Source organism: Anser brachyrhynchus (genome assembly GCF_964034855.1).
Source record: "Anser brachyrhynchus genome assembly, chromosome: 3".
Taxonomy (NCBI): domain Eukaryota; kingdom Metazoa; phylum Chordata; class Aves; order Anseriformes; family Anatidae; genus Anser; species Anser brachyrhynchus.
The window spans coordinates 3,587,243-3,599,915 of NC_137696.1; the positions used below are offsets into that span (position 1 = coordinate 3,587,243).

At 40.1% G+C, this 12,673-nt stretch overlaps 1 protein-coding gene across 10 annotated transcripts in view; it reads right to left on the reverse strand.

Annotated features, from left to right (window-relative positions):
- MACROD2 (mono-ADP ribosylhydrolase 2) overlaps nucleotides 1–12,673 on the reverse strand; it is an 861,442-nt gene that overhangs the window by 360,762 nt on the left and 488,007 nt on the right. For all 10 annotated transcript variants that reach the window (XM_080587154.1, XM_080587152.1, XM_080587161.1 and 7 more), the window contains one exon: nucleotides 1,853–1,974. In XM_080587154.1, coding sequence (XP_080443280.1) covers nucleotides 1,853–1,974 — 122 coding nt within the window. The remainder of the gene's footprint in view (nucleotides 1–1,852; nucleotides 1,975–12,673) is intronic.

Consider the following 12,673-nt stretch of genomic DNA (forward strand, 5'->3'; position numbering starts at 1 on the left):
GTTATATTTTTTATATTATATCGTTATATTATTTAATATTATTAAATTATTATAATGTACTAACTTTTATATGTCAATAGCTTTCCCTTACAGGATATTTCACCCTATTATATCACCATTTGTCCAATTAACATTTTTTAGATATAGTTTACATTCCAAGTTGCAAGAAACATACATGCTATCACATAAACATAATTCACTCTTGGCAGCAGATTTGACAGGTAGTAGAGTTCAGCTAAATTAACCTAATGATGCATTGCTTGATAAAATTCTTTTCCGCAAGTAATCTGAACTTGAGTGCCTGGTATTTGTGCCGCTGCAGAAAAATCAAAACACCGTATCACTAGATCAACATCAAATGAATGCATAGAACCCTGGACTTATCTTCCTTTCTGAGCAAAGCCCAATCTTCAGGAAATAAGCTGTACATCACTACCATAATTACATACAGAGACAGAATACATTATCAACAGCAAAGTCCACTTAGCTAAAGAGTATTTTTTTAACTGTTCTAAAATTCCACCTCATAAAGCTCAGATTGCACTATAATTTCCATAACGAATGGGGAATTAGCTGCAGAATTAGGGGACGAAATTAGCATACATGTAGACATTTAACTGTCTATGTTACTTTCAAGCTGGATCACTTCGCAGCTAATTTTTTTTTGACAAACAAAATTTTATCAAGCCATAGTATAGCATGCTACTGTACTTGAAACAGTTACAGAAACAGTGTTTTCCTTTCTTACACAGTTGGAATAATTTTGGTTTGACTTTTTCCACCAGATTGCATCCACCTACTCCTTCCCAAATCTTGCAGTAATAATCTCCCACTTCCCCTAGCTGGTCGTTTATTGAGAAATGGTTTCTTTACAGCCTTTCTCTGTACCCTTTAGTTAAGGGCAACATGATATTTAATCATTGCAATGAGAGAAGATAGCTAAAGAAGGATTCTTGACTGTTCATGACAGTGAGAGTCCCCTCCATGCAGGGATTTTATTTCACCCAAATAACATGTGGCCAGAGCTCATGGTGTGCCAGGTTTGGCAACTGTGCATCTACATTTGCCATGCCTCTGCATGGACATCCCCTGCATGGGGCATGGGACAGGCTGGGGGATGCACACACTATGGCACTGGGACCCACATGAAGGCTACAGCACTTTGCCCCCTTCCACCACCTCCCCATTAATCCCTGCTAAGGCCACCTCTGCTTCACACGCACCTGAGCAGAGCCACATGCATACATTTGGTCCTCTACACACTGAACTACTCACTTGCGTGTTTGGTCTTTGAAAATTTGGCTTTTTGAGGTACAGAAGTGTAATGTGCACTTGAAGCAATCAAAGAACCTTCGCAATTAAAAGCAAAATTATATAAGAAGCTATTTTAAACCTATGATGATTTATTTCAGCAAGGTGATGCTATAAAACCCTGCCACTTGGCCAATATGCTTATTTTTAGGAAGGTACATTAACAGACAGAATAAACAACAATTAATCACTCAGCTGTTGAGGCAGCACTGCATACAGTTAGACACTTGACCGGCAACTTCTTAGGTCATCTTTAGTAAATTATAGAGTATGAAACGAACAACGGGAACAGCTACTTACCTTAATGGGAGAGAGGTTTGCACACCTATACTTGTTGTACGCTACAAGGCCAGTTTTTCTTACTCTTTTATAGAATAGCCTTTTTCTTTGTGTAGCAATTATTTTGGCCAAATATATAATTTCTTGCTTTTTCATATCACGTGCAAGCAGGAATTTCTTCTGGAAGCCTATTATTATATCAATAATTACTCTATAACAAGTAAATAAAACCCTCCCAAAAATGACATGCTTGCATACTTACAAGTGATCTGATGTTGTTTTCTTTTGCCAGTTTCAGAGAGGATTTATAGCAATTTGCCAAGTTTTCTTTATGAGTGTCAGTAAGGTATCCTCTTGCGATTGGCCCAACAGTATGGATCACATCTGCAAGAAATGGTAAAAAAAAAAAAAGGCATAACTATTAATTATGGTTCTTAAGATGGTTTATTACTTCACTCGTGACTCCACAGAACTACTACATTGCAAGTCAGTCCATTCTGGTATGTATGTAGATGTAAATGTAGGAGCAATATTCTAAGAAAATGTCTTTAACTGGTAAGCATATAATAAGCTACACTTGCACAAATTAAATCAAAGTGAGAAACTGTAAGTGCCAAATTTTGAAGCAAGATTACATTTGGGCTAAAGGAAAAACCAATAAAAACATACTAAATGTTTGTTGCATGTGTACCACAATCCACACACAGGATAGGTCACAAGTTTGAAACAGTTGCCCTCACCCCTCATGTCCCACTCATCAGGAAAGCTCACCACAAAACCTTGGCATATAAGCAGCGATACACAGGGATTCAGTTTTTGTCTAATGTTTGAAACCTTTCCTCTGCACCCATTTGAAGAGAAGTAGAAGTTGGGACCTATGAATGCGCTAGTTATTCAAAGAATCTGCTTTCCTCTCACATCAGACCAGATGGAGACACTGTGCAATAAAACAAGAGTATCTTATTCTGTTTGAAGAATTTTAATGAACAAAAAGAGAAAGAACAGTCAGGGAGTATCTCAGGTATGATGCCTCTGGATGCACTGAAATCAGATGTTGCAATCAATCAGTGTCTTTAAAGTGCTGCAAGAGAAATGAAGTAAAAAGCCTAGGGTAAAAAAAACAGAGAAACATACAAACTAAAAGGTATCATGAAAAACTATTTCCCCACACACACACGCAGACTTGCTGACTAGTAAGCACATTTACTTTTCCAACATCATTCTTCTATACCACATGCAAACATGCTACAGTGAGTTATGGTGGCAGGTACATCCTTCCTGCCACTTTCCCTTTATCATCCCCTACAACATCCAGCAGCAATAAACAATGGCACCCTTTTTTTGTAACATTGCCTCGAAAAGGGATTCAGTCAATGCTGTACAATTCAGGCACCACCAGTCCCCTTTGGTTATGTTGTCCCTTTGGTTATGTTGTGTTTGTCCCATACATGACAGACTTCCAAGCAACATCTGCTGTTGTTACACCCCAGAATAATTTAGTTTGCTGGCAGATCCTACAGAATTCACACCAGTATTGTTTGTCCAAGCGGCCTTTGATTATTCCCCTCCAATCTATACCAAACCATTTGTGAAACTGGCCAAACATTAAAATGTCAGTTGTCTTCATATTTGTTATTATTCCAGTCAGACATCATCTGCCAAATCCTGGTCTCTACAACTTAAAAGGCAGCTTATGTACTGAAACAATGTTTTGAACATTTCCAAAACTTTCTTGACGTTAGCCAAAAATATTGGATAGCCGTATAACGCACATAACTATCCAGTCCCTCTGATCCTTCCAAGTTTCTTCACATACCTCCCAATAGCTTTCTATGTGTTTTAAAGAACCCTCTGCTTTTCTCTCGTGAATTCACTCCGGAAAAGAGAAACATCTTGGTGGCCACCATCTTGCAATACCTCTGGCATAGAAAGTACCTTCACAGTAGTTTTCTGCTTAATACTGAGCTTTTCTTTCAGAACTCTGTGCATCTAAGAGCATCCCAGTGCCCAGAAACACAGAGGAACTGGCTGTGATAGAAACCTGAAACTAAACTTCCTAAGTACTGTGAAAACCCACCATACCAAGAAGTAAATAAAAAAGGTTAACTACTCTTCTTTTCATTTCGATCACAGTAATTTTCTCCAGTTGTGGGAACAAGACGGATAGGTTGGACAATTTCTGTTGAGCGTCGCAGCTGCTGTACAATAACTACAGCAAACCCTCCCCACAGCATTTCAGGCAACTGAAACAAGAAGTAGGTGTTCAGTCTTGGTTTGCTGATGATGGGAAAGCAAGCAGGTGATGGAAACAAGTAGAGTGGTTTTACCCAGGAGTTCAGAAAAATTATTTCACAAATACATTTTAGCTACTACAATAAACTGAGTACTATTATGATCTAGGAAGAGAAAGAAAGAAACAGCACAGCTAGTTTGAAATTTGCTTCTGCTTACAGAGATAAGGTTATATGAGCGCTTCCATTAGGAAAGACCATAATTTCAGGTGTCTGTAAACTGTAAGTACAGCAGTTTGCTTCAGGTTGAAACTTTCCAGGGAAGGTTTTCATTTGGAAGCATTAGCACTTGGCTGCTAGCAACTTCAGAAAAAGAAAAAGCATCTCTTGACACATTTTTCTTTATTATTTGTTTTTGAAAGAGGCAAGCTGCAGTTATTGAGCACAGGGAAGGAATATACCAGTACATCTGACCTCAATCACGGCCGTTTTATGTTTATAGACACTAAGATCAGAGGTACTGCGATGCATTTTAAATTCATAACACCTACTAGCCAACAAGCAAATAAAGGAATGACTATAAAACTAACTTAACAGCCCAGCGTAAAAGATGAACAAAGAGTCACAGAACAATTCCCTCTTTCTGCATTTCAAAGTATAGCTGCTCAAAAGCTGAAGCCTAATAGCTTAAATTAACAATTAGTTACTAACCAAAAAGATGGGGGATTTGGGGAACAGCCCAAGGACCAAATTCTTGCTGGGGTCTTTCTATACACCTCCTCAACCCTCATTGGCAGAGTTTTCTTCACTCATTTAATGTTAGACTCCGTTTCTTTCATCCTCTGTTGTTAAACATTAACTTTAAAAATTCTCATCTCAACAGTGGGGAATATTTCTTGTATTTTTTTCCAGAATTTCCTGATTTAGCATTTTCAAGGTACCTCATTACCAACTCTCTATCACTGCACCAGATACTTCATATAAATCGGTAACTTTTAATATAATTATTGACTTGTGTGTGTTAATTTCTACAAGCTGAGAATAGGTGCCTCTTTGGACAGAACACTGAAGATGGTTATAAGTTGGTTTATAATCCATCAAAAATACCATAATTGTTTAAGAATTCATCATTGTCAAAAATTGCTTTTCTTAAATGCATTCTTATTCAGAAATACATGACAGTAAGATTTTACAAGCAGAGCAGCATTAATAACATGCTATTCTGTTTCTTGGTCAGCAGATGAACAGGAGAGTAAAGATTTTATTGTTGTACTTTGTCAATAAAATCTGCATATCCGTACATTGCCTGAACTATCTATTATTCTGCTGAAGCTGTTCCCCAATATGTTAAGGCTTGAAGCCAAGCAAAATCCTTTGAGATTATACAGGCATAAAGCAAACAAACCAGAAAATAAAACCGATTCCACACCACCCCCAGCCCAAGAAGTTAATATATAAGGATCAGACTTCACAGGCTGAAGCAGAGCCGTTTATTTTTAATATAGCTACGAAGACTGTGTCAATCTTCCAGCGTGTCTGTCACAAGAAAGTTTTGTTTCTGCTCTCATGCTTATCCAGCTGCACAAAAAGCTGGTGAAATTCAGATGCTGCAGAGCTGAAGGACATGATGAGGAGGTTTACAGACATTTATCCCTGAAAAAACTAACCGGTATCCCTGACAAAGCTGTAAACTGCTGCCCTGCTACTTCAGCCACCTGCAACAGCAGCCAGCCTCAAATGTAAACCCATGGCACTGCTGGTGGGACGCAAGCACTATTTGAAGGACTCCCACATCAGTCTACCCATGGCCAAACAGGCATCCACACTAGAGAAGCCCACAGCCCTTCTGAAACAAGTGCGACTTCTGGGTCAGACTCCAGTGATAGCAGAGGACTTGGATGGGGATCTTGCACAGAGATGACTTTTACCCAAAAATAATGCAAACCAGGGGAAAAAACAAACAAGAGCACCAATGACGGGGATGAGCACGATGAGAAGTTTAAGCCAATGTGCTCACAGATGTCTAACAACATGACAGAGAAGTGGTCCCATTGCCCAAAAATTCTTAAACTCAAGGAAATTCAGAGAAACACCCAAAAGACTTGTTTTGGTTGGAAAAGGCTGGTAGAGATGCCTGCTACCAAGCAGCACTGGCTCTTCCTTGGAGCTCCTGAACTCCCTTTGCCCTCAGGGTGTTCTTTAAGGAGGTGAAACAATAGCAAGGGATACAGAGAGAGTTCCCCAACATGTCTCCAGATGCTTTTTCTTTTTTTCAAAAAACAGGTAACAGAGTAAAATTAGGTACAGCCAGATCTCAGAGAATGCCACACTCACCATTTGTAACATTCTCATTTTTATGCCAAATGGAGGGGCCCACATTGCTTTGAAGCTTCTGATTTACCATAGTCAGTCTTCAAGCTGAGAACTTCAATAAGAAAGCTGCAGTCCCTGCCTTCCTAAATCACTTTCACCGTACATACACAACAGATACGTTTGCCCTCATTTTTAAGAGTACATAGAGGTGAAGAGCCCCAGAGGTAGGTGTATTTTCATCTGGGATTCAGGCCACAACAATGGATCAAAGTGCTTTTAATGGTAATGAAACTACTCAGTATTAAAGTGATGTTCATAATAGGGAAGGAGTTAATTTTCCTCCAGAAACACTTCCAGAAAGAGATAAAGGTGGCTGAGAAAGCATTGGCACAGACCTATGCTCTACAGACATGTTTTAGAGCTCCATTAGGGGTGACAATTTAGTTTTACACTGGTATCTCTAAGGTTTGCGTTGCAACATGTGGCTGATCCATGGAGATCTTACTGGATCTGCTGCTCTTTTTTTCCCCCCATTGTTTGAGTTTCAGACTTATGGTTAGAAATTCTGGCAGCCAAACGGAGGACACATAGCATTGACACATCGATTTGAATGAGCACAGGCTATGCATCAGCTAGGCTTGTTTTCATTCAGTTTTTCTTCTCGTTTTTCTCTGAAGCACTATAATGAAAGCAGGCATCTTGTGCAAGCCATTAACTAACCTTGAGGTATAACAAGCACTTTGGCATTTAAAATATCCCTGTCCATACTTAGCCATTAGTGAAAATAAATGTAGTTTATGCATTTAATCAACATTTCACAAGCACAGTGACTCTTCCCTCAAATTCCTATTCAGGCCAGTGAAAATGAGACCACGTCTGCCTTATCATACAAGGCCCACATGTAAAATGACCAGTGAGGCTTGTTTTCTCTGGCCTTCTTTAAATAAATCAGTCCATAAATCTTAACTTGCTGTTTTCCTCACAATTGTGTATCCACAGTGCTTCAGAAAATGGGCAGAACAGTGTGGGCCAAGAGGAAAAACAACCTTCCCGCTGCAAAAGCATGAAGATGCAGCTGTGATTCACAGACACCACAGAGAACACTGATGTCACTTACACTTCCATTATTCTCCATAGAAGTGGCACTAAATAGCAAAAATATTAGAATACTAATTTATTATTTTTTTTTTCAAACAAATGAAAAAGTACAAGGAAGTTTCTCTCAGGTCTTCCCTCACAGAAGCAAGGGCAGCCCATTCACAGCATTTACAAGCCAGCAGACCAAGGCTATTGTCACTCATGTTTCCCTCCTTCATCCCATTCGTGCACTCACAGCTGTAATCAGCCCATCTTGCAACTGCATAACAAGGCTGTCCCCTGCCCCTCATAGCCTGAGCCAGGGGATTTTTAAGAAGTGCACTGTGTGCTGTTGAATAAAAAAATAAATCGAACAAAACGTCAGAAAACTTAGGGCTCCACTTGTAAATCTTTTCAGTAGATTTACTCAATAAGCACTCACCATATTGGTCCTGAAAACGTAGCTAGGGTTCAACTGATAGGAGGTGGAATTACCTCCAGGAGTTCTCTTGTGCCCACTATCCCTGCTCTTGAAGAGCACACGTAGCCTTGTGCTTTGGTATACATGTTTGCTTGGCTTGTTCATTTTCTCTTGCCAGTTACGTGCACTCACACATAAAATGTGTGGTTTTGACATGTAGTAAGCAACTGCTAATTTAAGTTCAACCTAAATGAATCCCCCAGGGCCTCTGCCTAATTTATTTACTAATACATGCCTCCAAAACTTGATTAGCTGAGCTGAATAGTTTACAAGCAAGAAAACATCTTTTGTAGATCACACAATGCTACACTTGACATATGACACAGCTCTCCAGTTATGAAGTATTTGCTTTGTATCTTCTCACCTTTCTAGCTATTGCAATCATCAAAAATTTTGTAAAAGCACATCACTTATACACAGAAAAATTGCATTCATCAGCATTTAAAGCAACTGCCTCAGTTTTTAGGCTTGAATCAATAAGCACAGCTCAGCCTGAACTCTGTCCCCTTCACAGCTTCCTCCTGTGTTTAAATAGGTGTTTTGGATGAACCAAACAATGTTTCATTAGATGCAAAAGCTATGATATCTAAAAGCCATTTGTGTAAAACATCTAAGCCATTTTTCACCTAAATGGCATTGTCTGCCCAAGAAAAGGTAAAGAATGTTTACTGCTAAATGATTAACTGGTATATTTCTTCGCAGGCTAGGTGTGTATTTTAAGTACGAGATGGCAGAGACAGACAGAAAACAATAATCCCCAAGGGAGAGGCCAAGGGTGAGGTCCTTTGGGAGCCACAGCAGCCAGTGCTCAACAGCCGGCGTTTAGCAGAGCGCGATGGCTCAGCCTCCGTGGGACGCTGAAAACACAGAGGGCTTGTTCACAGTGGTTATACCACTGCCTCAACAGCCGGACGGAGAATTAGGTCCTGCAAGTTGAAACCCAAGATTTCTGGCACTCGTAGTCATCATCAAAGAGAAGGCCATGGTGTGCCCGTGCAATCCCAGTGAGCTCCCCTGCCATTGGTGTGCTCCCAGCTGCCATCGCAGCCTCCCCATTAGCCACCGAGACAACGGGAGGCTCTGTTCAGGCAAGAGAAGAGGTGCAATTAAGAGACACTACATTATATCCCAAAGTAATAGTTTTACAAAGCAATTTAGCACTATGATGACAGATGTCAAAGCAGCGACTAGACAGACGGCCCCACCACTTCTATGGAAATAATTGCCTACATGTAAAACTGAAACGCAACGGCTCCACTTGGGATATTCATAATGTGATGCAATACGAATGAACTTGAAAGGCACACGACGTGACTTCACATGAAATTACAGCATCCATGACTTGCTTCTTTTTTCTTCTTTAATCTGGACTTCTAACAGTAGCAGCAGAAATGCTTAATTGCTATCCCTGTTCACCTCTGCAAGCCATCTATCCAAACAAAGACCTTACAATAACTAGGAAAACAGGACAGAAAATGAAAGCACTTTGCCCCAAGCAGATATTTTGTCCTCATCGCACCACAGCAAACTCCATTTTGCTGTAGCAACAGAGGAGCTCTGCCAAGCCCGGTCTTCATTGTGTGGCTGCCCAGGAAACACACACCGAGTGACCTCCTTGACCCAAGTAATGCTCTCCACCTTTCTCTGACCATTGTTCCTGGCAAGTGGCCAAGGCAAGAGATAAAGAAACCCTAATCTGTCTTTTGGATTATTCTTTTTGGATGCAGGAAAGCACAAGCCACAAAAGATTCTCTATTTCTCTCTTCATTGAGCAGCGAGAGATGTTTTGGGGAGGTTGTTTGTTTTTGATTTGTCAAATAATTTAATCGGGCAGCTTTTCAGCACACAAAACTTGTTTGCTCTTAAATTGAGAAGACTTAATCTTAAAGACTAAATAAGAGGGAGTTTCAGTCTGCTCTTCCACACAACTTTCAAACCAAAGTAGGTAGCATGGCAAAGGATGTAACACTATCAACGGCCACATAAATCCACAGTATGTTTAACCACACTTCACACTCAATTCAAAGCAGAAGCTTGAAAAAACATGATCCTTAGAAAACATGCAATACAAATCAAAACATGAAAAGATGCAGAAATATTTCCAGTGGGCATTTTAAAATTAATCTTGGTTCCATAGTTTTGGAATTGGACTAAATACAGGGGCACAAAAATCTAAGATGAGCTAAAGCTCTCAGCTTCTGGAAACCCAGACCCCTTGCCACACTTGGGCTGTTTTTAGTGTACATCCCAATAACCCAATTCCATGAAAGCTGATACAGTCATCTCTGCTGGTGTACCGCACAAGCAAAGCACAGATACGTCCCTTTGGATGGGAACACGACAAAAACCACGACTGGATCAGCCTCACTGCAAAACATAATACCGGACTAACAAAATTTTATCCAAAAAAGATTTACATTCAGAACTGAAAGTCTTCAATTCTTCCACTGTCCTCTGAGTGGCAAACAGAGCTAGAGTGCTCTAATATTTAACATTAAACTATAGGAAAAGCCCTGGATTTCCTGGATAAAGGGTTTTCCAGTAAGCAAAACAGAAATTGCACATCACTAACATTTCTTATTAAGCCACATTTTATTATTAGGTTGAGGTTGCTGCAGGGGCACTGAAATAAAGGAAGGCATCCCCAGAGAACTACAGAGAAATGACTAACAAGCCAAGGAAGTGACATGTAACACTTGCCTCAGGCATGGGAAATCTTGAACTGGGTCTCAAAGAGAAGCGGGCTCCCTTTCAGGCAGGAGGCATCACTAAAGTCTTCAAGCAAATTTCTGAAGCCTAGATGAGGGCCGAGTCACTGGGTGCTGACTGAAGATACCACATCTCCTCAGTCGCAAGCTTGAAAGGTATGTATTTTCCTTCAGGGAAGCCAGAAGAGCTTCATAGATAGCTATTTTTTAATTATTTTATCTTTTAATCAGATCACTTCAGGTAAAGAGATTTCTAAAAATTAGAGCTGTTTCTCTAATAGAAAATTTTATGGGATTCTTAAAGAAGCAATAAAGAACTATTTAAAGTTTCAAGGAAAAATTCATTACGTTCATAGTTTTATTATGGTTTATCTATTCCTTGACAGCGACACACCACAAAAAGTTACCATGTTCATTTTTTCATTTACTTTTTCTGCACGTTCTTTTCTGGAGAATAAACTCCTTCCGCCTTCAATATTGGAGCACACCTTTTTCATGCAACACTTCTCTAATACATGTAACCTGCACAGCAGAAAATACATGCTTTTCTAAGGATTTTGCTCATTTTCATCAAGAAAGAGAAGTGATTAGATTACAGACTCTCCATGCATCTTCTAAAGAAACTAGTGGTAGTTATATCAGCCTGATTACCTTCACAATTTGACTCTTCAGACTTTGGAAACCTTGCTAGAAAAGTTTAGTTTTTCCCTTGCCACAAGCACGCCGCTCACAGAATACAGATATGAAATGGTATGAACAGGCAGCACAAGGATCTATCATCTCCCAAAGCAGAGTGGATGTAGGAGGAGGAGAAAAGCGGAAAGAAGTCTGAACATAGTAAGTATTTTTAAAAATACATGTTCCGAGGTTAACTAGGCAGTTGAGGAAAACATGGAAGCTCTGCTACAAGACTGCATGTTATACGGGAGATACGGTATTTCCCTCACAAGCAATAAACGCAGTGCTTATAGCTCTCAACTCCTAATCTGCTTGCAAGCGCGAGAGCAGTCCCACTGAATGCAGTGAGGCTACCAGGTGCCTAAAGACGAGCAAGGATCTGAGCAAAGGAAAATGACATGACACCTTCCAGTATAACCAGCTCCCTCAGAAACGTTTTCTACCTCTACACCTTCGGGCCCATCAGAATGCGATAAAGAGAGAAGAAAATGAAGTATTTGTCAATTTTCCTCTTCACTATCACGAGCTCTCCCTTCCCCAGTTTCACACAAACACTATGAATGGGAACAGGCACACAAGTGGTACCCAAAAGCAAGTTTCACTCATTCGTAAGAGCCAAGTAGATTTCAAGTTGGCAGTGCCACTTTAATTGCTTCAAAGAAGCGTGACAAGATAAATAACTGGACAGCTCCCTGAACCGTAACATGAGTCTTCATGCCTAGAAGAAGAATCTCACTTTCTATCATCAATTCTACTTTAATTTAGGTGGCTGAAACCATACTAAAGCTCCCTCCTGATAGCAACATATTTCAGATACCAACTTGTGAAAATGCAGAGCATCAGTGATAAATTCTTCTGACCATTTCCTCCCAGGCTCTTCCTCAGAGCCACTTTCTACTTCAAAAAAGTTTCATCAGCTGACCACAAAACAAACATCAGCTTTTGGAATTCACTACTCTGCAACCCAGCTTAAAAGCAAACCCACCCAACAGATGCTAGAGGTATGAGCACGCCCAAACCCAAGTAGGAAATAGCAGAAAAAGTATGATGAAATATGATGGAAGACACACATACCTACACAGCCTACATATTACATTGTAGACGCGACACTTTTAGAGAATAAATTCAGAGCCTCAATTTTGCTGTCTGCATGCAATATTAGTAAACAGCTATTGCTTTTCTGAATATTGCAAACTAATTGAGCAACCTAGAACAAGTAAGTGTATTATCGATAAAAACAGACACTGCTTTAGCAGAAATAAGTAACAGCAAAGGCTTCAGTTGAGACAGAGGACAGATCCTTTGCAGAGATGAGAAAAAGATGTACTCCTTTTGCTGCCTGGATTACTTTTGTGCCACCATGCCTAAATTTGACAGATACTTGAATTCATGTTAAAGCACACAGTGACCATCATAGACTGTGACCACATCAGTGAGGCTCCCACGGCATGTGGTCCCTGAGCTGCCTGCTTGAGCCCCCAAGCAGGCAAGAACCAAGGAGGTGGGAAGGAGCTGGAAGCCTCCAGCAAGCCTGCTCTGAGTGCTGGCAGATACAACAGCAAAGTGGAGAAATGAAATGTATCCAGCAAAGATAT